The sequence below is a fragment of the Chrysemys picta genome, chromosome 15, assembly GCF_011386835.1.
Source record: "Chrysemys picta bellii isolate R12L10 chromosome 15, ASM1138683v2, whole genome shotgun sequence".
Taxonomy (NCBI): domain Eukaryota; kingdom Metazoa; phylum Chordata; order Testudines; family Emydidae; genus Chrysemys; species Chrysemys picta.
In genome coordinates, this window is record NC_088805.1 from 4,399,203 (window position 1) to 4,425,791 (window position 26,589).

General features: G+C 52.3%; 1 protein-coding gene and 2 long non-coding RNA genes across 6 annotated transcripts; 1 reads left to right on the forward strand and 2 right to left on the reverse strand.

Moving 5' to 3' along the window:
* The first annotated feature begins 234 nt into the window (after positions 1-234).
* PXMP2 (peroxisomal membrane protein 2) lies at positions 235-12,269 on the forward strand. Of its 2 annotated transcripts, none has more exons than XM_065568663.1 (5): positions 235-408; positions 6,297-6,413; positions 6,905-7,067; positions 8,362-8,481; positions 12,045-12,269. In XM_065568663.1, exons 1-5 carry the CDS (start codon positions 299-301, stop codon positions 12,111-12,113), a joined length of 579 nt encoding a protein of 192 aa, XP_065424735.1. In that variant the 5' UTR covers positions 235-298; the 3' UTR covers positions 12,114-12,269. The 2 variants fall into 2 exon arrangements, with proteins under 2 accessions (XP_065424735.1, XP_005278825.1); XM_005278768.4 differs by lacking the exon at positions 12,045-12,269 and adding an exon at positions 8,897-9,331 and having other exon boundaries at positions 239-408.
* A 5,156-nt stretch (positions 12,270-17,425) lies between these two features.
* Positions 17,426-23,694, reverse strand: LOC135975859 (uncharacterized). Of its 3 annotated transcripts, none has more exons than XR_010592902.1 (5): positions 23,559-23,694; positions 19,607-19,642; positions 19,027-19,122; positions 18,521-18,597; positions 17,426-17,562 (listed from the first exon to the last, which is right to left on the reverse strand). It is a non-coding gene; the product is annotated as an uncharacterized LOC135975859 (long non-coding RNA). The 3 variants fall into 3 exon arrangements; XR_010592903.1 differs by having other exon boundaries at positions 17,489-17,624; XR_010592901.1 differs by lacking the exon at positions 17,426-17,562 and having other exon boundaries at positions 18,457-18,597.
* A 796-nt stretch (positions 23,695-24,490) lies between these two features.
* LOC135975860 (uncharacterized) lies at positions 24,491-26,583 on the reverse strand. Its single transcript, XR_010592904.1, has 2 exons — positions 26,371-26,583; positions 24,491-25,219 (listed from the first exon to the last, which is right to left on the reverse strand). It is a non-coding gene; the product is annotated as an uncharacterized LOC135975860 (long non-coding RNA).
* Positions 26,584-26,589: the final 6 nt, after the last annotated feature.

A 26,589-nucleotide genomic window follows, 5' to 3' on the forward strand; every position in this document is an offset into this window, starting at 1 on the left:
CTCGCCCCTCCGACAGCCAATGGGAGAGAGGCCACCCTCTCCATCGGCCCGCCCCGCCACGGGCAGACCCCGCCCTTTAGCCTCACCCCACCTCCAAGCCTAGGAAACGAGCCCAGGCCCCGCCCTAACAAGGATAACCCCGCCCCTCGCGGGTCTGGTCCCGCCCCGGAGCTACCTGCCCAGACTCTAGTACTCAGAACCCCGCCCCTTGGCTCGCGGGCCCCGCCCAGCTGGCCCCTCCCGGAGGCGACGGGCGCACGCGCAGTAGCCAGCCCAGGGTCGCTGGTGCCGCGGCGCGATGTGCCCGGCGCTCTCCAAGCCGCCGCCGGGGCCGCTGCCCCGCAGGCTGCTCGCCCGGTACCTGCTGCTGCTGCGGCTCTACCCGCTGCTCACCAAGGCGGCGTCCAGGTGAGCGCCGGGCAGAGAGACCGGGACTGACACCCCCAGACCCCCCCCGAGAGACCGGGACCGACCCCCCCCAACCGGGGAACCAGCCCCCCCTCCTGGGAGAAACCGGGACCGACCCCCCCCAACCGGGGAACCAGCCCCCCCTCCTGGGAGAAACCGGGACCGACCCCCCCCAACCGGGGAACCAGCCCCCCCTCCCGGGAGAAACCGGGACCGACACCCCCTCCTGGGAGAGACCGGGACCGACCCCCCCCCAACCCGGGGAACCAGCCCCCCCTCCCGGGAGAAACCGGGACCCCGCCCCAGCCGGGGAACCAGCCCCCCCTCCTGGGAGAGACCGGGACTGCCCCCCTCCCAGCCGGGGAACCAGCCCCCCCTCCCGGGAGAGACCGGGACCGACACCCCCTCCTGGGAGAGACCAGGACCGCCCCCCCTCCCAACCGGAGAACCAGCCCCCTCCCAGCCGGGGAACCAGCCCCCCCCCTGGGAGAGACCGCCCCCCCCCCTGGTTTGTTGTGAGTTGTGCAGTTGCCCTCGTTTCACACCTCCCTGCACGCGGCTGGCCTGGCGTACCCAAGGGCAGAGTCCTGGTTAACACGGTGCCAGCTAACCTGGGCCGTGCTCCCCGCCTGCCCCATGCAGACAGCGCCAGGTGTCTGGCAGGGCTGTTCCCAGGGCAGAGCCCCAGCTGCAGCGGGATTGCAGGAGCCTTGGCTCTCGCCCCCTTGCCCTTCGGGGCTGGGTGCACTCCGTGGGGCTGGCACACCACCTGTCAGCCAGTTCTTGGGCCTGCTGGCGAGGTGCGGCAGCAGCCTTGGCCAGACCTCCCAGGCCTCTCACCCTGCGGCTGTAACAGGCAGTGAGGGGAAAGTGGGGCTGTATGTGTGCATGGGCTGCCGGGGGTGTTACCAGCTGCAGTCAGCAGCCCCACAAGACGTCACAGTGGGCTGGGTCCAGCGGCCTCTGAGCTGTGATGGGCGGGAGGGGGTGGGGGGGTCTCTCCTGCTCACTCACTGAAGACATCGGCACAGCCTGCACTGGCTGCTCTCCTCAGCAGAGGCACCACGGACTCTCAGGGTCACAGACACTGAGCTCCCCTCTAAACCAGACGGGTCCCTGCAGGGCGGGGACGAGGCATGTTGCTGGAGCAGGAGAAACTTGCCCTGCGGCTGCCCGGGCTGTACCTGCTCTGTCGATAACGGAGGGCAGAGGACAGTTTGTACAGCACCTAGCGCAGTGGGGCCCTGCTCCTATGATTGGGGTCCCTAGGTGCTACCACAGTCTAGATAATAACACCAGTCTCCAGAGCCATCACGTTGGCACCTCTTGCCAGCACTCCATACACCAACTTAACCCTTCAGCTTCCCCCAGAACAAGAGGAATCTGATTGCCAGGCCAAAGTTCAGACTGGATCCAACGTAAAGCCCGGGCCAGAGATCTTAAGGCATTTTCCCTGCTATTGATTTAATCAACCGATGATCTCAGTAAAGAATAAAATTGTCAGACACATAGAAGAACATAAACTGTTGAGCAATAGTCAACATGGTTTCTGTAAAGGGAAATCGTGTCTTACTAATCTATTAGAGTTCTTTGAAGGAGTCAACAAACATGTGGACAAGGGGGATCCAGTGGACATAGTGTACTTAGATTTCCAGAAAGCCTTTGACAAGTCCCTCACCAAAGGCTCTTACATAAATTAAACTGTCATGGGATAAAAGGGAAGGTCCTTTCATGGATTGAGAACTGGTTAAAAGACAAGGAACAAAGGGTAGGAATTAATGGTAAATTCTCAGAATGGAGAGGGGTAACTAGTGGTGTTCTCTAAGGGTGGGTCCTAGGACCAATCCTATTCAACTTGTTCATAAATGATCTGGAGAAAGGGGTAAACAGTGAGGTGGCAAAGTTTGCAGATGATACTAAACTGCTCAAGATAGTTAAGCCCAAAGCAGACTGTGAAGAACTTCAAAAAGATCTCACAAAACTAAGTGATTGGGCAACAAAATGGCAAATGAAATTTAATGTGGATAAATGTAAAGTAATGCACATTGGAAAAAATAACCCCAATTATACATACAATATGATGGGGGCTAATTTAGCTACAACAAATCAGGAAAAAGATCTTGGAGTCATCCTGGATAGTTCTCTGAAGATGTCCATGCAGTGTGCAGAGGCGGTCAAAAAAGCAAACAGGATGTTAGGAATCATTAAAAAGGGGATAGAGAATAAGACTGAGAATATATTATTGCCCTTATATAAATCAATGGTACACCCACATCTCGAATACTGCGTACAGATGTGGTCTCCTTGTCTCAAAAAAGATATACTGGCATTAGAAAAGGTTCAGAAAAGGGCAACTAAAATGATTAAGGGTTTGGAACGGGTCCCATATGAGGAGAGACTAAAGAGGCTAGGACTCTTCAGCTTGGAAAAGAGGAGACTAAGGGGGGATATGATAGAGTTATATAAAATCATGAGTGATGTGGAGAAAGTGAATAAGGAAAAGTTATTTACTTATTCCCATAATACAAGAACTAGGGGTCACCAAATGAAATTAATGGGCAGCAGGTTTAAAACAAATACAAGGAAGTTCTTCTTCACGCAGTGCATGGTCAACTTGTGGAACTCCTTACCTGAGGAGGTTGTGAAGGCTAGGACTATAACAGCGTTTAAAAGAAAACTGGATAAATTCATGGTGGTTAAGTCCATTAGTGGCTATTAGCCAGGATGGGTAAGGAATGGTGTCCCTAGCCTCTGTTTGTCAGAGGATGGAGATGGATGGCAGGAGAGAGTTCACTTGATCATTGCCTGTTAGGTTCACTCCCTCTGGGCACCTGGCATTGGCCACTGTTGGTAGACAGGATACTGGGCTAGATGGACCTTTGGTCTGACCCGGTACGGCCATTCTTATGTTCTTACGTTCTTCGGGAGCTTATCAGCAGGGCCATTGCTGTGAGGCCCGGAGGCGCCACTGTTCACAGAGCCTTCTCCCGGCACATGCTGAAGGGGGAATTGAGGTGAAGGGGTCTTGCTCCCATGCAGTACAAAGAGGGGGATGCACTCTGAAGCTGTGCTACAGACATATCTGGCTTTGAATGCTGGAGGTGGGGTAACTCCCGGGCCAGGTTTCGGAGCTGGAAACGGAGATGTTGCACACTGCGTGAGGAGAGTGCTGGCGAGAAGCAGATCTGGGTTGAGCAAGTGATAGCAAAGGGCTGGGTGGGGCTGGCAAACCAAGCACCCACACGTTCAGGTGAAGACGTGCCCCAGCTTGTGATTTGCAGCTGATTGGAGCCGAGGAACGGAGAGTCAGGACTCCTGGGTTCCATCGCCGACTCTTGTGACAAGTTGCTTCAGCCCTGTTTCCCCCAGCTCTAAAATGGGAACACTGTGGCCTTGCCTCACAGGAAGGTTAAGTCGATCTAACTTACATCACTTGGGTGTGAAAAGCCCCCACCCCCTTCCGAGCAACACAAGTTTCGCGCTGTGCATGTGGTGAGAGCCGTTCTCCCATTGACATAGCTCCGCAGGCGTCTCGCCGAGGTGGAGTAATGCCGACGGGAGAGCGCTCCCAGAGCGCGTCTTCCCCAGATGCTCTGCAGCGGTGCCGATGTAGCGCTGTCATGTAGACGTGTAAAGCACTTGGAGACTCCTGGCTGAAGGTGTGGTGAAGAGTGAAGCACTCAGTGTTTGCCCTGTGGCCATGTGATACGCTGAAGAGTAAATGGAACCCAGCCCAGTGTGAATAACTGATGTCGCTAACCTCAGAGCACTCTCTTGCTTTTTCTTCTCTCGCAGTTCCCCTCTTTAAACCCTCCCCTCCTGTTTTCCCCATCCCCTTCACCATCTCCATTGCCTTCGGCTCAATTTCCCACCACTTGGCCTCTGACTGGGTGAGCCAAAGGAGAAGTGTGGCCTAGTGGTTAGGGTGCTAGCCTAGAACTTGGGGGACCTCGGTTCAAGTCCATGCTTCGCCACAGACTGCCCTGTGTAACTTTGGGCAAGTCACTTTAGTCTCTGTGCCTCAGTTCCCATCTGTGCAATGGGGATAAATGGCATCTCCTCACCGGGGCTTGTGAGGATAAGCGCAATAAAGACTGTGAGGTGCTCAGATGCTACAGTGATGTGTGCCATGGGCGTATCATGGAGAGACAGACAAGCTGCTCCCTCTCACCAGCCACTGTCTATTCTTCCCATGGGCCTTGGCCTTCCTTCCCCTCCCTGAGGCATTGACCAGCCAGAGGGACGGGAAGTTAGGGCTATACATTTGGGAGCAGGGAAAAGGATTTCTATGTCCATTTCTGCTGAAATGGACAGTGTCTGGCCAGCAGGGATAATAGTGCCTGTTCTTGTAACGCTCTTTGAGATCCACCGGTGAGCCACGCTACCCAAGGGCAGAGTATAAGCGGTGTCTCGGAGACTGTCGGTCACCTGGGGCCATCGACAGGTAGACGTGTTGTGTTGCTCTCTGCTGGTCCAGCATACTCCCCATGGCTGAGAGAGCCGGGCTCTTTCCTTCCCACGCACCCTCCCCAGGAATAAAGGGCTGGTGTGTGATTCCACTGCCCCGGGGAGGTTGTGTAGGTGTACACGAATGGAAGGTAGGGCTGATCAAATGCTCATTGCAATCAATGCGGAAGGCTGTCAGTGGAAGCAGGATTTGGCCCACAGCAAACTGTTCTCTTGCCCACGCACCAGCAGGAGCCTTTAACTCTCTCTCTCTTAGCTGTGTTGGCTTTTCAGGGCAGCACAAACTTCCTGCCCCCCCCCCCCCCCCATCCCCCTAAGCCTGCAGCTCTGACTGGCACATGCCAGGAGCAGTTCTCCTGGGGCCACTTTCAATGCCGAGCTGCAATCTAAAGGACACTTTCAAGTGAATGGACTCTGCAGACTGTCAGAAAAGCGGCCAGTTTTCAGGGATGTTTAAGACCCTGCTGAATGGATGGGGTTGCAGTCCACAGATCTGGTCTGCCACAGAAGCAGGGCTCAAAAGAGGGAGGGCCTGGGCGAGGTGGTGGAACTCTGCTGATACCTCATTCGCCACCTCCTTCCTCCTATAACCCTTCTCCTTTGCGGGGTGGTTGCTGCCCTACCCGTCCCTTTCCCTGGTAGTTCACATCAAGCGCCGAGGCACAGCTAGGAGTGAGAGGATGAAACTGAGAAGGAAAACATGGCTTGAAGAACTGTATCTGGCTATGTGATTTTCTCACCAAGGTAGGGGGTGAAGGCCCCATCACTGGGATATTTTAAATGAGGCTGGCTGAAGCAGAGGAGAGCTGTAGGGAATGGGGAACCTGACCGAATCTCTGATTTCCATGGCACTGCGTATGTGAACTAGCCAGATACTGTTGCTAATGGTCCATAGTAAAATAGTTACCAACACTGCCATTTGTTTTTATCATTAGTCTTCAGAGTCAACGCATCACTGAGCAGGTAGCACAGGCCCTTAGCTGAGTCTGGAAGGCCGCACCATGTATGGGGGGTGGGGGGTCACGTCTGGGCATGTTTGCCACACAGCCATAAGGGTCAGAAGCTTTAATTTAAAAAATAACAACAAAACCCATTCTCTTCTGTTGAAAGGGGTGGGCCTCGTAGTGGGCTGCTGGGAGCATTTCCCTGGTCACGGGCTGCAGGATGTGAGCCAGTGCTGCGAAATCTAGATGAGACACAGAATTTCTCCCCCATCCCATTGCTGGGTTTCATTGCGAGCATGCAGGAAGCGTGAAGCTTCAGCGCTTGCTGTGCCTATCAGTGACTGCTCCCACCCTGATCTGACTGGGCCTGGAGCTACCGCACTCTTCTCCAGTGGCTGTGCTCAGAGCTCAGGTTCCCTCTTGGACTCTGGGTTACTTGGCTGCCTTCTGATCTCAATCCCTTCCCTCTGCCTGCAGTGCTGTTTTGTCAGCGCTTGGGAGCCTCCTGTCCCAGGTCATTGAGAGGAGCCGGAAAAAGCCAGGGTCATCTAAAAGCCTGGACCTGAGCGGGCCCTTGAGATTCGCCATCTATGGGTAAGTCACAGGTGCTAGTGGCATCACTTAGTGCACCTCTGGAAGGTGCTCCGGTACCATGGTGATGGGCGTGAACTTGACCAGAGAGGATGTTGAGTTGGTGGTGCTCCGCTCCTGGAGGTGTGTGAGAAGCAGGAAACGCTACTTTGCAAAGTGCTTCCCCCCTCACTATTATGGCACCATTAGCATCTCTCTCTGGAGCAAGAGAAAGGATGGTCTGGTTAGAGCAGTAGCACAGTACTCTCCACCACAAACTTCCTGTGTGGCCTTGGGCAAGTCACTTGTCTCTCGGGACTTCAGTTCCCATCTGTACAATGGAGATAAGATAAGAGCCCTGCCCCTGCGCATAGGGGTGTTGTGAGGATAAACACATCCAAGATCATGAGGTGCTCAGATACTGTGGTAATGAGGCCAGCTAAGAACCTAAGCTGGGGCTGGATGGAAGGCTGGAGGACAGCGATGAAGCACAGTCATGCCCTCTGGTTTGTCAGGTTCCTGTTCACAGGGCCACTCAGTCACTATTTCTACCTGTACCTGGAGCAGCTGATCCCATCGAATGTCCCCTTCGCCATGGTCAAGAGGCTTCTGCTGGACCGTCTGGTTGTTGCTCCACCCTTCCTGCTGCTCTTCTTCTTCGTCATGAACCTGCTGGAGGTAGGTGCCTATCTCCAGTGTGTGCTTTGCATCATCACTGATACATCTATCTTCCTGTCACTGATGATCTAGAAGAGGCCCTGTCGGTCAGAGCAGGGGACCTTCTTGCTCTGCTGCTGTTTTCCTGTGAGCTCTGAAGTAGCTCCCTCAGCTGCTCTGGGCCTTGGCTTGCCCTGCTATACAGCAGGGATGCTCCTGTTTAACATCAGCCTGGGGTTTGTGATCTCCTGAGCGTGCTGCATGGCCAGTCGCTCTGGTCCCCTCTGCTGGAATGGCTAGTGTGATGCACATCGGGTGCGCCTGGCTCTCACAGCTGGTGAGTGCTTCTCTCTAGCTGCGCTCTCCGTCAGGATCTGTGTCTTTGTAACCCCTTTGCCCACGTGGCTTAGGGCTCTGTAGACAAATTAGAGGATTGGGCCGAAAAAAACCTGATGAGGTTCAACAAGGACAAGTGCAGAGTCCTGCACTTAGGACGGAAGAATCCCATGCACTGCTACAGACTAGGGACCGAATGGCTAGGTAGCAGTTCTGCAGAAAAGGACCTAGGGGTCACAGTGGACGAGAAGCTGGATATGAGTCAACAGTGTGCTCTTGTTGCCAAGAAGGCTAACGGCATTTTGGGCTGTATAAGTAGGGGCATTGCCAGCAGATCGAGGGACGTGATCGTTCCCCTTTATTTGACATTGGTGAGGCCTCATCTGGAATACTGTGTCCAGTTTTGGGACCCACACTACAAGAAGGATGTGGAAAAATTGGAAAGAGTCCAGCGGAGGGCAACAAAAATGATTAGGGGTCTGGAGCACATGACTTATGAGGAGAGGCTGAGGGAACTGGGATTGTTTAGTCTCCAGAAGAGAAGAATGAGGGGGGATTTGATAGCAGCCTTCAACTACCTGAAGGGGGGTTCCAAAGAGGATGGAGCTCGGCTGTTCTCAGTGGTGGCAGATGACAGAACAAGGAGCAATGGTCTCAAGTTGCAGTGGGGGAGGTCCAGGTTGGATATCAGGAAAAACTATTTCACTAGGAGGGTGGTGAAACACTGGAATGCGTTACCTAGGGAGGTGGTGGAGTCTCCTTCCTTGGAGGTTTTTAAGGCCCGGCTTGACAAAGCCCTGGCTGGGATGATTTAGCTGGGAATTGGTCCTGCTTTGAGCAGGGGGTTGGACTAGATGACCTCTTGAGGTCCCTTCCAACTCTGATATTCTATGATTCTGTAAGGGTGAGAGTCGGGGCCTCTTCCTCTGGAGTTTAGGCCTGGTCTCCCTGGCCATCACCGATGTTCCTTCTGTTCCAGGGGAAGGATCTGTCTGCGTTTGCTGAGAAGATAAAGAGTGGTTACTGGGCAGCACTCAAAATGAACTGGAAAGTGTGGACCCCCTTCCAGTTCGTTAATGTCAATTACGTCCCTATGCAGGTAAGTCTCTGTCTGCTCACGTGCTGTTCTTGCCTGGGAATTCTGACCGCTTTTGCAGCCCTACATCCAGGTTTATAGCATGGGCTTTTTTCCCCACTAATATATGTCCAGAGTCCCCTTATCAATCACCCTAAGATCCCCTTCCTTTAATATTTCCGTCCTCCATGCTAGCAGCTCCCTCAATTGCTCTTGTGCTTAAGATTTTGGCCTGTACATGTTACTGAGGTCCCCATTGCCCACAATCAGTTGTTCATGTGTGAAGGACTGCACAAATCCAGACAGACCCTGACACTTGTCAGTAAGACATGGGCACTCACCCCCGTATCTGAAGTGGGTGTTGCGTCCCAGTGCAGTAAGTGACCCAGTGGGACTGTCAGCCCCAGGCCAGTCTGTATCTTGACACTTCTCTCCACAGTTTCGGGTGTTGTTTGGAAACCTCGTTGCTCTCTTCTGGTTTGCCTACCTGGCCTCCATCAAGAAGCGATAGCATCACAGCTGTAGTTTTGGGCTGGCCCGCGTCGCCTGTTGAGGCAATTGTGCTCTGAGAGCCCGCAGCCCCCACTTCAATCTGGGAGCATCTGCAAGAACTGACACTGCAAATCCTCTGTGATTCCACACCGCGCATGCTGCCCTAGTGCCGACAGTGCCTAGTACGATGAGTAGGGCGCCCGTCCCTGCCCAGGAGCCCCGGGCACTCTCCTAGTACAAATAATACTTTGATTCTTTTCTGACTAAGACCTTGAATAACTGCTTTCTAATGGTGCTTAACAATAACCACAAAATCAACTGGTAGGGTAAGAAACCAGGACAAATTTTTTTTTTTAAATATAATAAAATGGCTGTTTCACTCCTTTCTTGTGAAGTTTTATTTTTACTCTGGTGACTTGCTGGTTATGTTTGAGATATGTGACAGATCCATGCAGAAGTGGACAGTCTCTTCTTAGTTGCAGGAAGGAATAAAATAAATCTCCTTTGAAAGAGAGAGACGAAGTGCAGGTCCCCTAATTTGTGGGGCAGGAGAGAGCTAATAACTGACAACATCAAAAAGGCTGATGTGCTTAATGCGTATTTTGCTTCAGTCTTTACTGAAAAGGTTAATGGTGACCAAATTCTCAACACATTAATATTAGCAACCAGGAGGAAGGAACACAAGCCAAAATACGGAAAGAACAGGTTAAAGCATATTTAAGTAAGTTAGATGTGTTCAAGTTGGCAGAGCCTGATGAAATTCACCCTAGGGTATTTAAGGAACTAACTGCAGAAGTCTCAGAACTATTAGCAATTATCTTTGAGAACTCCTGGAGGATGGGTAAGATGCCAACACGGTACCTATCTTTAAAAAAGGAACAGAGGATCTGGGGAGCTATAGACCTGTCAGCCTAACTTCAATACCTGCAAAGATGTCGGGACAAATTATTGAACAGTCAATCTGCAAGCTGTCCCATGTGACATTCTCTTAAGCAAACTAGGGAAATGTGGTCTAGATGAAATTGGTAAAGGTGAGTGCCCAACTGGTTGAAAGACCATACTCAGAGTACTTCTCAATGGGTTGCTGTCAAACTGGTCAGGTGTATCTAGCTGTATTCCGTAGGTCTGGGTCTACCAATCCTGGGTCTGGTACTAGTCAATATTTTTGATGATGGAGTGAAGAATATGCTTACCAAATTTGGGGATGACACCAAGCAGGGAGGGGTTGAAAGCACTTGGAGGACAGGATTTAGTGACCTTGACAAATTAGAGAATTGATCTGCAATCAGCAAGATGCAATTCAGTAAAGATAAGTGCACTAATCAATTCTCTAATGTGTATATCACTTGGGAAGGAAACAATCAAATACACAACTACCAAATGGGGAGTAAATGATGAGGTGGTAGTACTGCTGAAAAGGGTCTGGGAGTTATAGGGGATCACAGATTGAATGAGTCGTCAATGTGATGCAGTTGTGAAAAAGGCTAATATTCTCTAGGGCAGTGGTTCTCAAAGCTGGTCCACCGTTTGTTCAGGGAAAGCCCCTGGCGGGCCGGGCCAGTTTGTTTACCTGCCGCGTCCGCAGGTTTGGCCGATCGCGGCTCCCACTGGCTGCGGTTCGCTGCTCCAGGCCAATGGCGGCTGCGGGAAGCAGCGCGGGCCGAGGGATGTGCTGGCCGCCCTTTCTGCAGCCCTCATTGGCCTGGAGCAGCGCAATCGGCCGAACCTGTGGATGCAGCAGGTAAACAAACCGGACCGGCCTGCCAGGGGCTTTCCCTGAACAAGCGACAGACCGGCTTTGAGAACCACTGCTCTAGTGTATTAACATGAGTCAGATGAAAGACATGGGAAGTAATCGTCTCGCTCTACTCGGCACAGGTGAGGCCTCAGCTGGAGCCCTGTGTCCAGTTCTGGGCACCACACTTTAGGAAAGATGTGAACAAATTGGAGAGAGTCCAGAGGAGAGCAACAAAAAATGATCAAAGGTTTAGGAAACCTGCCCTATGAGGAAAGATTAAAACTGGGCATGTTTAGTCTTGAGAAAAGAAGACTGAGGAGGGATCTGATACCAGTCCTCAAATATGTTAAAGGCTGTTCTAAAGAAGACTGTGGTCATAAGAACGACCATACAGGGTCAGACCAACGGTCTGTCTAGCCCAGTATCCTGACTTCTGACAGTAGCCAATGCCAGATGCTTCTGAGAGAGTGAATAGAACGGGAATTTATCACGTGATCCACCCCTTTCAGCCAGTCCTAGCTGCTGGCATTTGGAGGTTCAGGGACACCCAGAGCATGGGGTTGCATCTCTGAATATCTTGGCTGGTAGTCATTGATGGACCTATCCTCCATGAACGTATCTAGTTCTTTTTTGAACCGGGTTATACTTTTGGCCTTCACAACAACCCCTGACAAGTTCCACAGGTTGACTCTGTGTTGGGTGAACTTGAAGTACATTCTTATGTTTGTTTTAAACCTGCTGCCTATTAATTTCATTAGGTGACTCCTTGTTCTTGTGTTATGTGAAGAGGTAAATAATACTCCTTATTCACTTTCTCCCACCAGTCATGATTTTCTAGACTATCATACCTCCCCTCAGTTGTCTCTTTTCCAAGCAGAACACTCCCAGCCTTCTTAATCTCTCCTCATATGGAAACTCTTTCATATCCCCAATCATTTTTGTTGCCTTTCTTGGTACGTTTTCCAATCCTAATATCTTTTTTGAGCTGGGACAATCAGAACTGCATGCAGTATTCAAGGTGTGGGTGTACAATGGATTGATTGTTCTCCCTGTCTACTGAAGGCAGGACAAGAAGCAATGGGCTTAATCTCCAGGAAGGGCGATTTAGGATAGATATTAGGAAAAACTTGCTAACTCTATGGGTAAAGTACTGGAATTGGCTTCTGAGGGACAATGCGGAATTCCTGCCCTTAGAGGTTTTAAGAACAGGTTGGACAAACACCTGTCAGGGATGGTCTGGGTTGACTTAGTCCTGCTGCAGCACAGGGGATTGGACTTGCTGATTCTTGAAGTCCTTTCCAGCCCTACATTTCAATGATTTTACCTTTTCCATTTCTCATTGTTGTGCTTCATCCAGGACTCCATACGGCCTCCTGAACAGTTGTGTTCAGATACTCAAATTCCAACCCCTGCCGAATCTCACTGACCTTAGGAGCCTAACATCCCTGGGCTGGGAAGAAAAGGAAGAATCAAGCCTACTTGTATTTTTGTGCAGCTCATATTACATCACACTGAGCACTCTTGAAGCAGATTGGCTAACCCAGCCACGTGCCAATACAGTAAATTCACACTATGTACCGCATCTGATTTGTCTCTCTGTGTGTTGTGCTGAATAGCAGTTTTTACTTAGATAACGTGGCTAGGACAGGTAATCTTGTGATCCATGCTGGGGTGGGGCCAGTACTTGGAAAGGTGCTGGAGTCCTGAAAGCATTTGTTCTGCTCCATCCAAGTGTGCCTGACCCTGGAGATCCTCAAAGAACGGCTGTCAGAGTAGGTGTTGCCTACTTTACATAATTGTTTAAAATTTTCCTTGCCTGTTGGGAGGATGGAAGGACAAAAGCCACAAAGAACAATCTATGCTGTTGTACAAGGCTTAAAAACAAGTGCATTAATTTTCTTCCACTGAATTCACGTCCAGCAGTCTCCACAACAGGGACCATGTCATGGTTGGCTGAGGCTGTCTGCTGAGCTCCTGGTAGGACTTCTGCCTTCGCCTCGTTGCTAGAAGTTCGTTACTTTGACCTCTCAGGCTAACTCATCGGCAGAGACAGACTTCACCAGCCCAGTGCACGTGCAGTAGCTTTTAAAATACCTGTTGCTATCTCTGCATCACCACAGAGTTCCTATGGGTGGATGTGGGTGTCTGCTTGGACACTGTAAGGGACTGTTGTTTTTCTGTACAACTGAACCCACTGTGAACCTCCCCCAAGTCTCTTGATTATGGCTCTGAAACAATGTTAGGAGGGAAGAGGATAAATACTTCTGCCGATGAATTGTCCAGTGTAGGAGAAGATCCTCATTCAGATCTCCAGTGAGGGATGAGGACAGGGCAGCCATTGGCATCCAAAGGTCTGATTCATCATTTCCCTGTGCTTTGTGTAGTGTGCAGAGAAGGTGTCAAATGCTACGGCTCTTCAGTGGGCTACGACCACAGCTCCATCACACTGGGCACAGCAGCCTGGGGGCAAACCCAGCCCTGGTAGGCACTGACACCAGAGGGTTACGCTGCTCCCTGAAGTTCCTCCCCAATGGACGGCAGCTTCCCTGGCCCTCCCTCCTGCGCAGCGTTGCTGAGGGAAACGCCAGCCTATTTTTTGCTTTCCTGACACAGTCCAGCCTAGTGTCGAATTCCCAGGGTGGTTTGCCCTTTGCAGAGATCGGCCCCCAGCTCTGCTGCCCCTGCCCCTGCTGAGGCGTTAGCAGCAGCTGGCGTCAGGGAGCGAGCTGTGACAATGCAGTTCTGGCGGAACCCAACTGAGAGTGCCAACGCAGGACAAATTGCTAAAACAGGGCAGTTACAGCCCAAGGCTGGGGTTTTTCCACCTCTAAGGCAAACCAAACCAGCCAGACTAAGAGGACTTCAGTCTCACCCCACTGGCTAACCGCAAGTCTCACAAGCCATTTCCTTAGACACTCCAGTTTCCCAGTATCACCACCAGTACCACTCGTTATGGGGACAAATGGTTATGAAAACCAATACCCAAATAAAAGAAAAAAGGTTCTCCTGATCCCAAAGGACCAAGCCCCAGACCCAGGTCAATATACAAATCAGATCTTACCCACAAATCACGCTGTTGCCAATCCTTTAGAATCTAAAATCTAAAGGTTTATTCGTAAAAGGAAAAAGATAGAGATGAGAGTTAGAATTGGTTAAATGGAATCAATTACATACAGTAATGGCAAAGTTCTTGGTTCAGGCTTGCAGCAGCGATGGAATAAACTGCAGGTTCAAATCAAGTCTCTGGAATACATCCCCCGCTGGGATGGGTCCTCAGTCCTTTGTTCAGAGCTTCAGCTTGTAGCAAAGTTCCTCCAGAGGTAAGAAGCAGGATGGAAGACAAGATGGAGATGAGGAATCAGCCTTATATAGTCTTTTCCAGGTGTAAGAACCCCTCTTTGTTCTTACTGTGGAAAATTACAGCAAAATGGAGTCTGGAGTCACATGGGCCAGTCCCTGCATACTTCGCTGAGTTACAAGGCATATTTGCCTTCTCTCAATGGGTCCATTGTATAGCTGATGGTCCTTAATGGGCCATCAAGCAGGCTAGGCAGAGCTAATCTCAGCTTGTCTGGGATGTCACCCAGCAGCATAGCATAAGTTTGCCATACAGACAGTATAGAGCCAATATTCATAACTTCAACTACAAAACTGATACACACATATAGACAGCATGATCATAACCAGTAAACCATAACCCTGTCTTAGACACCCCATTTGACCCCCTTTATACAAGATTTGCATGCCACTACAGGACCTTGGTTGCAACAATGATCTATATGGTCCCAGTTTATGTCAATAACGTCACACGAGCTTGGCCAGGAAAGCCCACCTGGGTGATCGTGCTCCATAGCTCACACCGTCATCTGTGGCATTCAGCCACCTCCTCACCTCTGCGTCCCCACAGATTGTGGCCAGACACAGCACAGAGTAGGCAGTGCTGCAGAGTGCAGTAACTGATGGGGCCTTTGGGCCCAGCTCCCTCCTGTGTAATAGGTCCCCCCCTTCCTCCCAGGGAACCGCTGCTGATATCCCAGACCAAGATCTGCCAGGAACTAGAGACACACACGTTGTCTACAGCTTCTGGGGAGCCTCTGGCCAGTACCTTCCTGGAGACACCCCGAATGGGGCGTGGGGGAGGGGAGACCAGCCCAGGCTCCGAGGGCAGGGAGATTGCTAGCCCCAGAACTGTTTTCAGAGCAAGTGGAGCTCAGCTTTGCTCCCCAGCTCAAAGCGGAAGAGGCCAGGCCGTAGCCATGTCGGGACGCCTGCATAGGTGTGCAGCCTGGTCCCTAGGGCAGGGAAGCCAGCAGTCCAGAGCAGAGCTGGAGGACCAACAGGAAAATCTGATATATTAAAGCCAACCAGAGGCAGAGTATGGAGCGCTGTGAAATGACGTTAGGAGCTCTGCTGCTGCCCTAGGCAAGGAGAGAGGGTGTATTCCTCCTCGTGCACCCTGGGAAGATGTAACAGAGGGACAGGGTTTTCCTGCCACATGTAAAGGCTGGAAAGTAGCTGGCTGCTGTCCCCAGCTGCTGCTGCGGGTCACCCTGCCCTGAAGTCCAGGTATTGTTCCCAGCTTCTCCTGCAGGTTGCCATGGCTCCCACCCCCTGCCCCAGCAGAGGGATGTGCAGCCAGGGGGGAAAGCAGCCCAGGTGTGGAAGAACAAGCCCGCAGGAAGGGGCCTAGTTCTTCCCTTCTAGTCCCCCGGCCTCTGTTTTATTAGGCCAGAAGGTTCCCAGTGTGCACCCTTCCCAGTTCAGCAGGCCCTTCGCAGGCAGCTGGGTCCAGACAAATGCCTCAGCCCCCTTCTGTGGGTGAGAAAAGTAGGAGCTGACACCAGCTGGTAACGGGTGGGCAGTTCTGTGGGTGTGGTGCCTCCACCTGGCCAGCTCTCCGCCTCAGGGCTTCTCTCTGAAAAACCCAGGGGGATACAAAGCTATTTCACCCAGGTCCATGGGGCTTTGCTCCTCGAGATCAGACACTCGAGCGATCAGTTCCCAGCACTCTTAATGGTATTGCAGGAGACTGTCTGGAAAGCTGAGGCTATCCAGAGTCATTGGGAAAGGCAACGTACACTCCTGGCTCTTGCCAGATGCTATAGAAAGGAATACAGGTCACGTGGCCAGCTGAAGCAAGCCATGTGGCATGAGAGGAGAGTACACCAGTCCACAAGCGGTTGCTGGACCAAGTACAGGGTGCTGAGGCCAGGTCGGGGCTGCCCTCTGTTGTCTCAGAGCTATCTGCAGGACTCCCAAAGTCCCAACCAGTTGGTGCCAGGCCAGGAGCAAATGGCTACCTATAGCCGTGATCCCAATGAGGTCACCGGCCATTGTCCAGAGGGGCACTCTACAGAGCTGTGCATGAATCATGGGAACAGCTTTCTCCCAGCTGGAGTTTCAGCAACACATGGAAATGGTGGGACATGAACGAAGTCACTTGTCCTCCACTTCAGATCAGAACGATATAACCCACTCCCCAGCTTACGTTTTGCCTCAGAACTGGGACTGCAGGGCTCCCTCTGAACATCTAAATAAGGTCCTAAAAGCAGCTTGTCTGTAAAGCTTTTTACCATCTGGGACCGGGGTGCTCCACTGACCTCAGGATGGTGCCTCCTCCTGGCTGCTCTGGGAATTAGCTCTGCCAGGCCGACGGCCCTTCCTGCGGCACGCTGTCACTCGGTGTCTGCTTCTCTGTGGCCCCTCTCTCGTTCCAGGAGCTGCAGCCTCCTCTTGGTGACTCAGCCCTCCAGCCAGGTCACTAGTAACGTTTTCCCCTTCCGGGGTGTCTTTCAAAGTCTCTTTCCACGTGTGGCGTCAGGCAGGCCTCACATCCATTGTCCTGACTCAGCCACTGACCCGGGCTGTCTTCCAGCTCACTGCCCCACCAGTGCTACTTCCCCAGTGGTGGTTAGGGGAACCTGGGCCTACCCTCTACTCTGGGTTCCGGGCCAGGGGCCCTACAACACGCAGCCAAGGTCTGTTCAGTCCTTGCTGCTCACTCTCTAGGCTGCTTCCTACCTCACGTCCCATGTGCCCTGTTTTCTACCCTGCTCTCTTCAGGGCCCGCCCTTCCTGCCAGGCCAGGCCAGGCCCGGCCCTCAGGGTCCTACTCTTTCCCTGGGTTCTCTCCTTTCCTCAGAACGTCACCACAAACTTCCTCCCAGCCTCCTTTGCTGCTGCCAACTTCCAGGATATATACTAGCCAAGCCCACCTCTAATCAGGTGAGCTTCCCTCTAATCAAAGCTCCCCACTCAGCCTATATTACCCTTTGCTTCTTAATTGGCTGATTGGGCCCACCTGGCCTACCTCAGCCCTCAGAGCCAGTGTAGAGAGTACATCCCATTGCACCATCCCACAGACTAGTCCTCCATTTTGCATATGGACGGTGTGGTGAACTGGCACTCTTCTGATTTATTTGTATGGATAACATCTGTCACTCAGTTTCCCTTCTCCCTTGTATTGTGACCCACCGGCTGTAAAGGGTTAATTTCTTTTTGGAAACAGGACAAGCAATGTCATTCTTTCGTTCCCAGATGTATACATTTATATTTAGCCATATTAAAATGTACAGGGCTGGCTCTGTAGGCAGGGAGCTAACCAAGGAACTACAGCTCCCAGGGCCCCCTGTTGGTTCTCAGCTCTCATGCTGGATTCTTGCACCCCTGCAAATCTGCCGCCCCAAGCAACTGCTTGCTTTGCTGGGGCCTAGAGCCGGCCCTGGCTGAGGGGGAAGTGGAGAAGAATTACCAAAGACAACCACCACCAAGAAAGCCTTGAAGATGCTCCAAAGCAGGAAGCCTGTGACAGTCCAGTGAGTCACCGAAGTATCAGGAAGTTGGACCAATGGTGGACACTGGAACAGTAAGAGGAACTGTGGAGAAATTGAATGAATTCCGCACGTCACCCTTCTCCAGAAGGTTTTGTCTGAGAGTTCTGAAGGAATAGAAGAAAAAATTGGCCAAGCTGCTAACAAAAATGTGGGATCTATTATTTATTAATACACAGGAAACTTGGCTGCGAAACAAAGAAACAGCTCCACAACCTCCAAAAAAAGGGGCCGAGCGTAACATTTCCTTGCTGCTGTGGGTTTATATCAGGTGTGTTATGTGTGTAGCAGACTTAAAAGCTTCACAATCAAGATTTGTATGTATTAATTTCCTAGGTCGTTGCAGTATTTGAACAGGGGTGAGGGGGAGACTTCTGGAGATGGTTTCAACCAGTGGATGGATGGATGCCAGAGCTGTGCCACGGACGTGCAGCAGCTGCTGCTGAAGATGGTGAAAATATTGAATAGCTGCTCATTAAGTGGGTGCCAGGTGTTCTGTGCACTGAGTAAGGCAGAGGGTCGGTGGAGAGAACAGTACGTGATCATGGAATTGAAGACTGTATGATAATGGATGTGCACAAGGGGGGTGAATTAAGTTTGCACAGACGACCTCACTTCTGGCATTTCCTAAGTAGCTCCAAAGGCCGGGGTGCTAGAGCCGTTCAAAGAAAAGGTCGCCAGAATTTTTTAACATTGGCAAAACAACATATATTCCCCAGCCCTGTTCTCGGATATGGTTGAACCGTTAAAAAAAAAGAATTTAGCCTGATGAGTCTTAATGTGGGGGGCAGATTACCCCACAAATGCCTCCTGTGGGGTTCTGCCTCCTTCCTCTGGAGCACCTGGCAGTGGCCATGCTCAGAGACAGGCTCACTCAGGTCTGATCCAAGTTGGCAATTCCTGTTCTCCTGACCTCCATTATTGTGACATTTCCTTTCTGTCCTCCAGTGGGAACTGTTAAACTAGCTGACATGTCTTTGACTATGAGAAAACAGCCCCTTACCTTTCCGATACACCTCTTGCATTTTCCCTTTAACACGGCAGAGTATCTACACGCAGCCACTGCTCTTCTTGCTTCTCCTAGAGAGGGAACACAGATAACATCACATATTAAAAACTGTGTCTGTCCGGTGATATTTGCGTTTCTAGAGCCAGTTCCAGCACCTGTTGCCTTCCCCACTTCAACAAAGATTTTGGTGCCCTTGGTTGTGGGAGGAGGATGGTAGAATATCACAGTCTACCCTCACCTCGCAATGAACCCTGGAAGTAGCGGGGGCTCCCCACAGCCAGTGTTTCTACCACCCTTCTGCCTGGGAGAGACTGGGACTTGAGTACCTGGAGGCTCCCTCACAGCCAGTGCTTCTGCAGCACCTCCTACTGGGACAGCCTGGTACTGCACTAGCAGGAGGCTACTCCAGAGCTTCTGTTATTTTCTTGTGAGCGTTTCATTGTTTTGTCTGGAGGTTTTATTTCTGCATCGCCCAGTTATAATTTCTTGAGGCCCCTTACGTGTTTGTTCCTCAGGTTCTGCTTTGTCTGGAGATGACGAATGGGGTGGCTGGGCTTCCTCTCTGCCTTGTCCAGTTATAGCAGGAAAGTGAAAGACTGGAATAGCAGAGAAACCACTGTCATCTGAGATCATGTTCTGGGAAATAACCCGACACAGACTGGACATCCAGAGAGCAGTTTGCACCCTAGCGCCCAGCGTTTGTGTTGGTAACGCCAGCGCCATCCCTGATCCCACCCCATAACTCCTCTGCCCTCCCACAGCCTAACGTTGTATTGCCTGTCTGCTGCACTAACGCCGCCGCCAGGGCTTGGTCTAGGATGCTGTCTCCATTTTATAGATGGGGAAGTGAGTAGAGGTGAGAGGCAGTGACACACCTAAGGCCATACTGCAAATCAGTGGCAGAGTGGGGGAAGAGAGCCCATTTTTTGACTCTTAACTTTGTATTCAGTCCCCTAGAGCATAGCCAGCCTTCCTCGATCTGTCCCTGCAGACCCAGGATCCAGCCTGTTGCTCTCTCCCCTGCGCGGCTGTTTTAAAGGGAAAACATTTCAAGTGGGAAAAAACGGCGGCTCTTCTTACCTGGAGGAAGGGAGCTTATATCACCACCACCGCACACTGCAAAACAAACATCGGAGAGTGAGATCAGGACCCTCAACCCCTGCGGAGAAGTATCCCTCTCCCACCTTTCCCCACTGTCCCAGTCCTGCTCTCAGCCCCTTTAGAAAGAAGCCTTTTGCTGCCATATTATGTCTCACATGGCTGTGTCCCTCCCCCACCTACTGAGGCTCTGCTATTTCTAGCCTGCTGGGGCAGCAGGGTGAGACCCGTAAAATTATTACCCTGCAGATTTGCTGCTCTCTGACTGGATAGAGAGACTATGGGGTGGGCTGCTGCCTGTTAGTGGTGAAAACAGTACCTAAGCTCCTCCCACTAGTGAACAAACCCCACCCCTCCTAGGTGGAACCTGAGTGTCTATTCAATCCCACCATCTCCTTATGCAAGTGATCACGATCTGATCACGTTTATAATGTGAAAGCAAAGTCCAGACAGGTAATATATATCCTTGCTGCTTTAATAGGGCCAATTTCACAAAGCTGAAAACAATTATGAGAGAAATCAGCTGGGAGGAAGAATTTAATCAGCAAAATGTGAATGATAATTGGGAATCATTTAAGAGCACCTTACTAGATGCCCAAAAAGCCACAGTCTAGAAAGAAGGCCGTACTGGTTTTAAAAAAAACCAACCTGGTTTAGAGGGATGTGAAGGCAGCTATACAAAATAAAAAATAATATACAACAAACAGAAGAAAGGGAAAGCTGATAGTAATGAATATAAATCAGAAGTTAGGAATTGTAGAAAATTGATAAGGGAAGAAAAAGGACACACGGCAACATCTATGGCAGAGATAAGAACAATAAAAAGGAGTTTTTTAAATACATTAAAAAGAAAAAGAATCCTGACAATGATATTGGCCCATTACAAGAGGGAAATGGTAGCATGATCAGTAATAATGGAGAAAAGGCAGAAGTGTTCAATAAATATTTCTGTTCCATAATTGGGGAATAAACAGATAATATAGTCTCATCATATACCTCTAGTATCTCGGGAGGATCTTAACAGAAGCTACCAAAATTAGATATTTTTAACTTAGCTGGTCCAGATAATGAAAGAAGGCACAAATTTACAAGGGTGAGAGTAATGAACCGTCGGAACAATTTCCCAAGAGTAGCGGTGGATTCTCCATCACTGGCCATTTTAAACCCAAGATTGGCTATTGGCTGTTTCTAAAACTCCGCCCTAGGCATTATTGTGGGGCAGTTCGACAGCCTGTGTGCTACTGGAGGTCTGACACTAGACGATCACAATGGTCCCTTCGGGCCTTGGAATCGACCCCTAGGAACCCACTCCTGGTCTGTGGGAGGAGGGGTTTTCCTCCTTCTTCCTCTCCTGGCTTCTGGGAGCCGAGCTCTGCCCCACCGCTGCACCTTCCTGCCTGCTGCTAAGAGGGGGCACCACCACCTTCTCATCCCCACACCCGGCCGGGATGGGGCACCCTGCATTACTGCCCCCCACCCTGACTGCTGGGGAGGGGCTTTCCAGTCTCGCCCCTCCCTCCATGCAGATGAGGCAAGGCCCAGGTTCCTCCTTCCCTTCTGCCCCATGTGTGCACGTGGTGGCAGCTCTTTTATACATGTGTGGGCTGTCCAGACATGGCCTCCCCCCACCTCTAGGAGCAGGGTGCCTAGTGACCCTTCCCCTTTCCTGCAGCCCCCTCCCCCCCCAATGCCATTCTCTTCCACCCCCACCCACACAGAGCAGCTGCAGCCCATCAGACTGGGTGGCTTTTATTTGGCAAAATAACAAATCTAAGAACGAACCCACATAAAGTCTCCTGGGTAAGCAATTGCCAGTAGAATCACCCCGGCCCTGCCTGGCCCCCTGAGTTGCTCTGGGTCTCACTGGGGATCTCCCTGCGGGAATTATCTGGATGCTGTTAAAGCTCAGACATTCCCTGGAGATGCGCCCTGGGCAGTAAAATCCATTGGCTCTTCATTCAGCGATCCTGGTTGTGCTTTCCTTCAGTTCAGCCGATCCGTCCCCTTGGTAAAGGCCATCACCAGCCCCTCGTAAGGACAACACCACCCAGCTTCTCCCTCCTCCCCCCGATCACCCACTCTCCTGCCCACCCCATCCAGTCACATCTCCTGCACTCCCCTCCCTGCTGACCCTCCCATCATCGCCCTGCACTTACAGCGAGGAACCAGGATGACAGTGCAGTGACTGGTCAGCCCTTGGTGCCGCAGACTCCTGGCAACTTCCAGCTGTCTGCCTGCGAATATCAGTCTAAACCTATCAACATCGTTGTTGAAAATGTTTTTTTCTAACACCCTCCTCTTCAGATCCACCCCAGTGTCCTCCCAACACACGTCCAGGGCACTCACCTTGCCACTCAACTCTCTAATAAAGATTGTGCCCTGGGCCCCGCCAGCGGCTGCAGAGTTCCCAGTGGGTTCATGCTCCATAATGTCTGAGCCCCACGTTGTGCAGAGATGTACAGACCCAGCCGTGGATTCCTCAGAGCCCCCCCGTCCCCTTTCTCCAGATTTAGGGATCTTCTCTGCCCCCAGCAGAGCCCCAGCTCCCAGGGACCCCAGGTGAAGCAAGCCCTAGGCCAGCCTGCCTTACTGGGGAGTCTGAAGGGTTAACACTGAGGCCGGGGCGAGGCAGCTGGAGAGCAGGTTCCAGTTCTGAGAAGGGCGCGTTAGACTGCAGATCTGCACGGCAGCAGCGGGCCTATGCACCCCATGACTGGGCAGTGGCTGGACTCCGTTCAGGCTCTGGAGGCTTAAAACACCCAGGATTCAGGGACAGAGGCTTGGATTCCCTCACAGCAGAGCAGGGGGTGACTGGAAGGGGCAGCCCAACCAGAGCGGTGACAGAAGGTAACGCAGGTGTGTAGTATTGATACCAGGTTATCTCGGGAGTCCCTAGGACAAGAAAGCTCTGCCCTCTACAAGGTGGGGCTTCTCGGTGCGAGGGTATCCCCACAGAGCAGGCAGGGGTTATACGTTAGATGTAGGATGGACAGAGTCTGCTAAACTTAATTCTAGGAATGATTTTCTTACTGTAAACCAAACAGAAGAGGGGGAGATACATTCTCTGTGAAAGCTCTCCGGGGGAGACAGCCAGGCCTTAAAGGCCACAGGACAAACCCATCAAGGTGCAGCAAAGCGGCCATTAAAACACTCACACAATAGCCCCAACCATCACCAGTGGCCTAGCCCAGTACCCCTCCGCAGGGCCGGCTTTAGGCCGATTCAACCGATTCGGCTCTAAGAGGGCCCCGTGCCGCAGCTCTCCACCCCGCCCCCAGCTCACTTCTCCCTCCTCCCCTCTCCTGCACGCTCTGCCCCCTGCTCCTCCCCCGCCCCTGCTTCCCGTGAATCAGAGGTTTGCGGGAAGTCGAAAAAGAAGCAGGGGCGGGCAGGGAGGCTGGCAGCCCCAGGTAAGTTAGGGTGGTGAGGGGCGCGAGAAGGGTTCCGGGGAGGCGCAGCGCGGCCCAGTCTAGCCCTGGCCAAGCAGCTCACTCTGGCCCCAGTTCTGGCAGAGTGCGCCGGCCCGGCCCCGGCCGAGCACCCCCGGCCTCAGCGGCTCTGACCCGGCTCGGCTCTGGCCTAGCCCGGCCCCCGTGGTTCAGCTCCGGCCCGGCCCAGCCCCCGTGGCTTGGCTCGGGGCCGGCCCGCCTCCGCGGCTCGGCTCCGGCCCCCGCAGGTCGGCTCCGGGCCGGACCCGAGCCCCGCGACTCTGGCCGGAACGCGGCCCGATTCCTGGGGGCGGGGCTTGCCGCAAGCCCCGCCCCCAGGAATCGGGCCCCGCTCTTTCTAAAGCCGGCCCTGCCCCTCCAAGCTGAATGGGCTGGGTTTGGAGAGGAGCCAGCAGGATCTTTCCAGAGATGAAGGACTGTGAAATAGGAAACAGAGTCTCTCCGTGGGTAAAAGGCAGTTTGTTCTTGTAGAGCTGCAGACTCACCCCTGCGACGCCTCCTGCTGGTCTCTTCTGGGAATTAGCTCTTCCAGCATCCTGGAGCACCCTCTGCAGGGTGGTGGTCTTCCTGTCCTCTGGCCCCCGTGTCCCCCCCTGGACCCCGGTGCCCTTTTAGCTGGGGTGCTGCCCCCTGGCAGTAACCCCTTTCTCTCAGGCTCTTCCCTCCCAGGGGATCCCCCACCCACTATCCCTACCTCGCCTCAGGATAAGGCCACTGCCAGTCTCGAACTAGCCCCTGCTCCCTGGGGCAGACTGCAGTATAGGCCACTCATCATCGGCAAGGGTGGGTTTGGATCTGCTGCCTTGGCCTAGCCCTGGGCTGCCCTCTGCAACCCCCAGTACCCCTTGGCTTTCTCCTAGGTTGCAGCCTGGGGCTATCCAGGCTGGAGCTCCCCAGCTCCTCAGCCTTTCCCCAGCCCTGCTCCACTCAGGTACCCTGTGTCTAGCTCCCTGCAGCCAGGCCCTTCTCCCTCTGAAGGCAGAGAGAGACTCCTGGCTCACAGCCTCTTTATCCAGGCCAGCTGTGGCCTGATGGGGCATGGCCCAGCTGTGGCTGCTTCCCCAATCAGCTCAGCTGCAGCCCTCTGCCAGGGCTGTTTTAAGCCCTTCCCAGCAGGAGCGGGGGACCACCCGCTACAGTTCTACTGAAGAGTGAGGCTCTGAAAGGCATGGGGATGGTCCCACACAGGGGGGTGGGGGATGGTCCCACACAGGGGGGTGGGGGATGGTCCCACACAGGAGGGTGGGTGCTGGGATGGTCCCACACAGGAGGTCAGCTCTAGCGTAGGTTCTCTGGGGCAGGACATGGGCAGAAGGCTAATCTGTCTGCTGGATTATGTCAGAACTTTCCTTGTCTTCCTCCTTTTCTGCAACGAAACAGGAAAAACACTTTTCTAAAATTGAGGCAAACATTTGGATATGAGAAAAAATGATTTATGTTTATTTAAAAATGTTCCTCTCTTTCATTCCAAATAAAGCTTGGTTAACTGAGAGATCGGCTGTATGTTTGGAAAGATGCAACCCCTTCTTCAGTCTCTGAGGAGAAAACATGCAGAAACCTCGCACAAAGGGGTCTACAAGGTACTGACGGCCGGGAGCCTAAGACCCCTATTTTGTCTAGAGGACAGAAGGAAATGCTCCCCCAGACTGTCAGTAGGACAAGATGAGAGCAGGTAGATCCCAAGAAGAAATGCTGAGAGACCAAGGAAGAGTGAGAGGTAGCGGTGGCCTAAAGGACACTGTGATTAAAAGCTCCTCGTATCACACCAGCTTTAGGTTGCTGCGTAAGTAACAAAGGGAAGAATATGTTCACACCCCAGACTGGCAGGGGCAGCTGCCGGGAGCACAGGTGGCTGTCAGCGGGATCTCCAGGCCCTAGCTGGATTGTTCCAAGTCCTGTACAAGGTAAGGGTCCGTCTCTCTGAGACTCTGGTAGAGTTCTTCTTGGGCCCGAGCTCCTTTCCGCTCAACCAGCTGCAGTAAGGCCTCGTTCATCACCTTTTGTTTGTTCTGCATACTAAGCACCTCCTCCTCTTCATCACTGTTCATTGCCTCTATGTCCCGTAAGCGCGCCAGGATGGGATAGATCACTCCCATTCGACGACGGAGCTGCTTCCGGTGCTTCTTCACAAAGGACTCGCCTCGAGCTAAAGGAGACACCAGCCCTGCATTACTCTGCTGGGTACGGGAGGTACAACACTGGGTTATTACAGTCCCACTAAATGACCCCATGTCACTGTGGGTGAAACAGCTTCCCCTGCACGGTAGGGCTGTTCTAGCTCAAAGTGTGCGGTCAGTTGCATGAAGTCATTCAGGCTGGAATATGGTTTGTAACGACCCATCCACGCTAACGCTGCAAGGGGCTGGGGCTCTGAGCAGCAGCCAGCACTGCTACACGTTCCAGACCATCCCACCAGCCTGTCCCGGGGGTACAGCCAGGGGTAAGGAGCTGACACTGAGCAAAGGAAAGCTTGGGGTGGACCTCAGGAGCACAACTCTCACCGGTGCTGTACAGAGGGATCCCTTTGTGAGGAAGGGATGGAATCTGTCACTGCACCAGGGCCGGCTCCAGGGCTTTTGCCGCCCCAGGCAGGCAAAAAAAAAAAAAAAAAAAAAAGCTGCGATCAGCAGCAATTCGGCGGGAGGGCCTTCGCACCGAGCGGGAGTGAGGGACCCTCCGCCGAATTGCCACCGAATACCTGGACCTGCTGCCTCTCTCCCGAGAGGCCGCCCCAAGCACCTGCTTGGTAAGCTGGTGCCTGGAGCCGGCCCTGCACTGCACTGGACAAAGGCAAACGAGAAGGTCTTTCTCCATGTCTAATGTCTATGCTTCAAGCAGGAGAACCGGGCGTGTTAGAGAAGAAATGGATTCCAGCTAAAGCTTGTCAACATTTTTCAAACTTTTTTCCAAGTGGCTTTTTAAAAAAATAAAACTTCATTTTTTATTTTTCTGAAATTGTCCGATTTCCCCCCCCCCCCCAACAACCTCCTTCCCCTTTGAAATTGACAATCCAAAGGGTTTTCCCTCTTTGGTATTTTACTCATTTTTCCCCCACCCCCGCGCCTTCCCTTCACTCAGCACCTATTTCTAATTTTGCCACTGAAAAACATTGGGCGGAAGAGGAAGGGGTAAAACTAGAAAGCTTTAAATTTTGGGGTTTCCAGGTTGAAAAGAATCAGAAAATTTTCATGTAAATGTTTGAACACCCCTAGAATTAATGGCCTTTCCATTGAACATACTGTATTCTGGCCAGCTTGAGATTGCGGAAACTGAAAGCTCTGTTAAAATCATACTGACCTGGGAGTGTTTGGGAGGATGCTGCAGGAATTTTAACGTCCCCTAAAAGACAAAGGGAAGGGATCAGTCGAACACCCTGTCACTTCTCTCATTAGCAGGAGGGTCCAGCAACATTAAAGACCATCAGAGGCTAGGGGCAATCAGAGAAGCTCTGCATTCCCAGAGACCTTCTCCTGCTTTGCTAGCAGGTGTCTCAGCTTCTCTAAAGTTATACTGGAG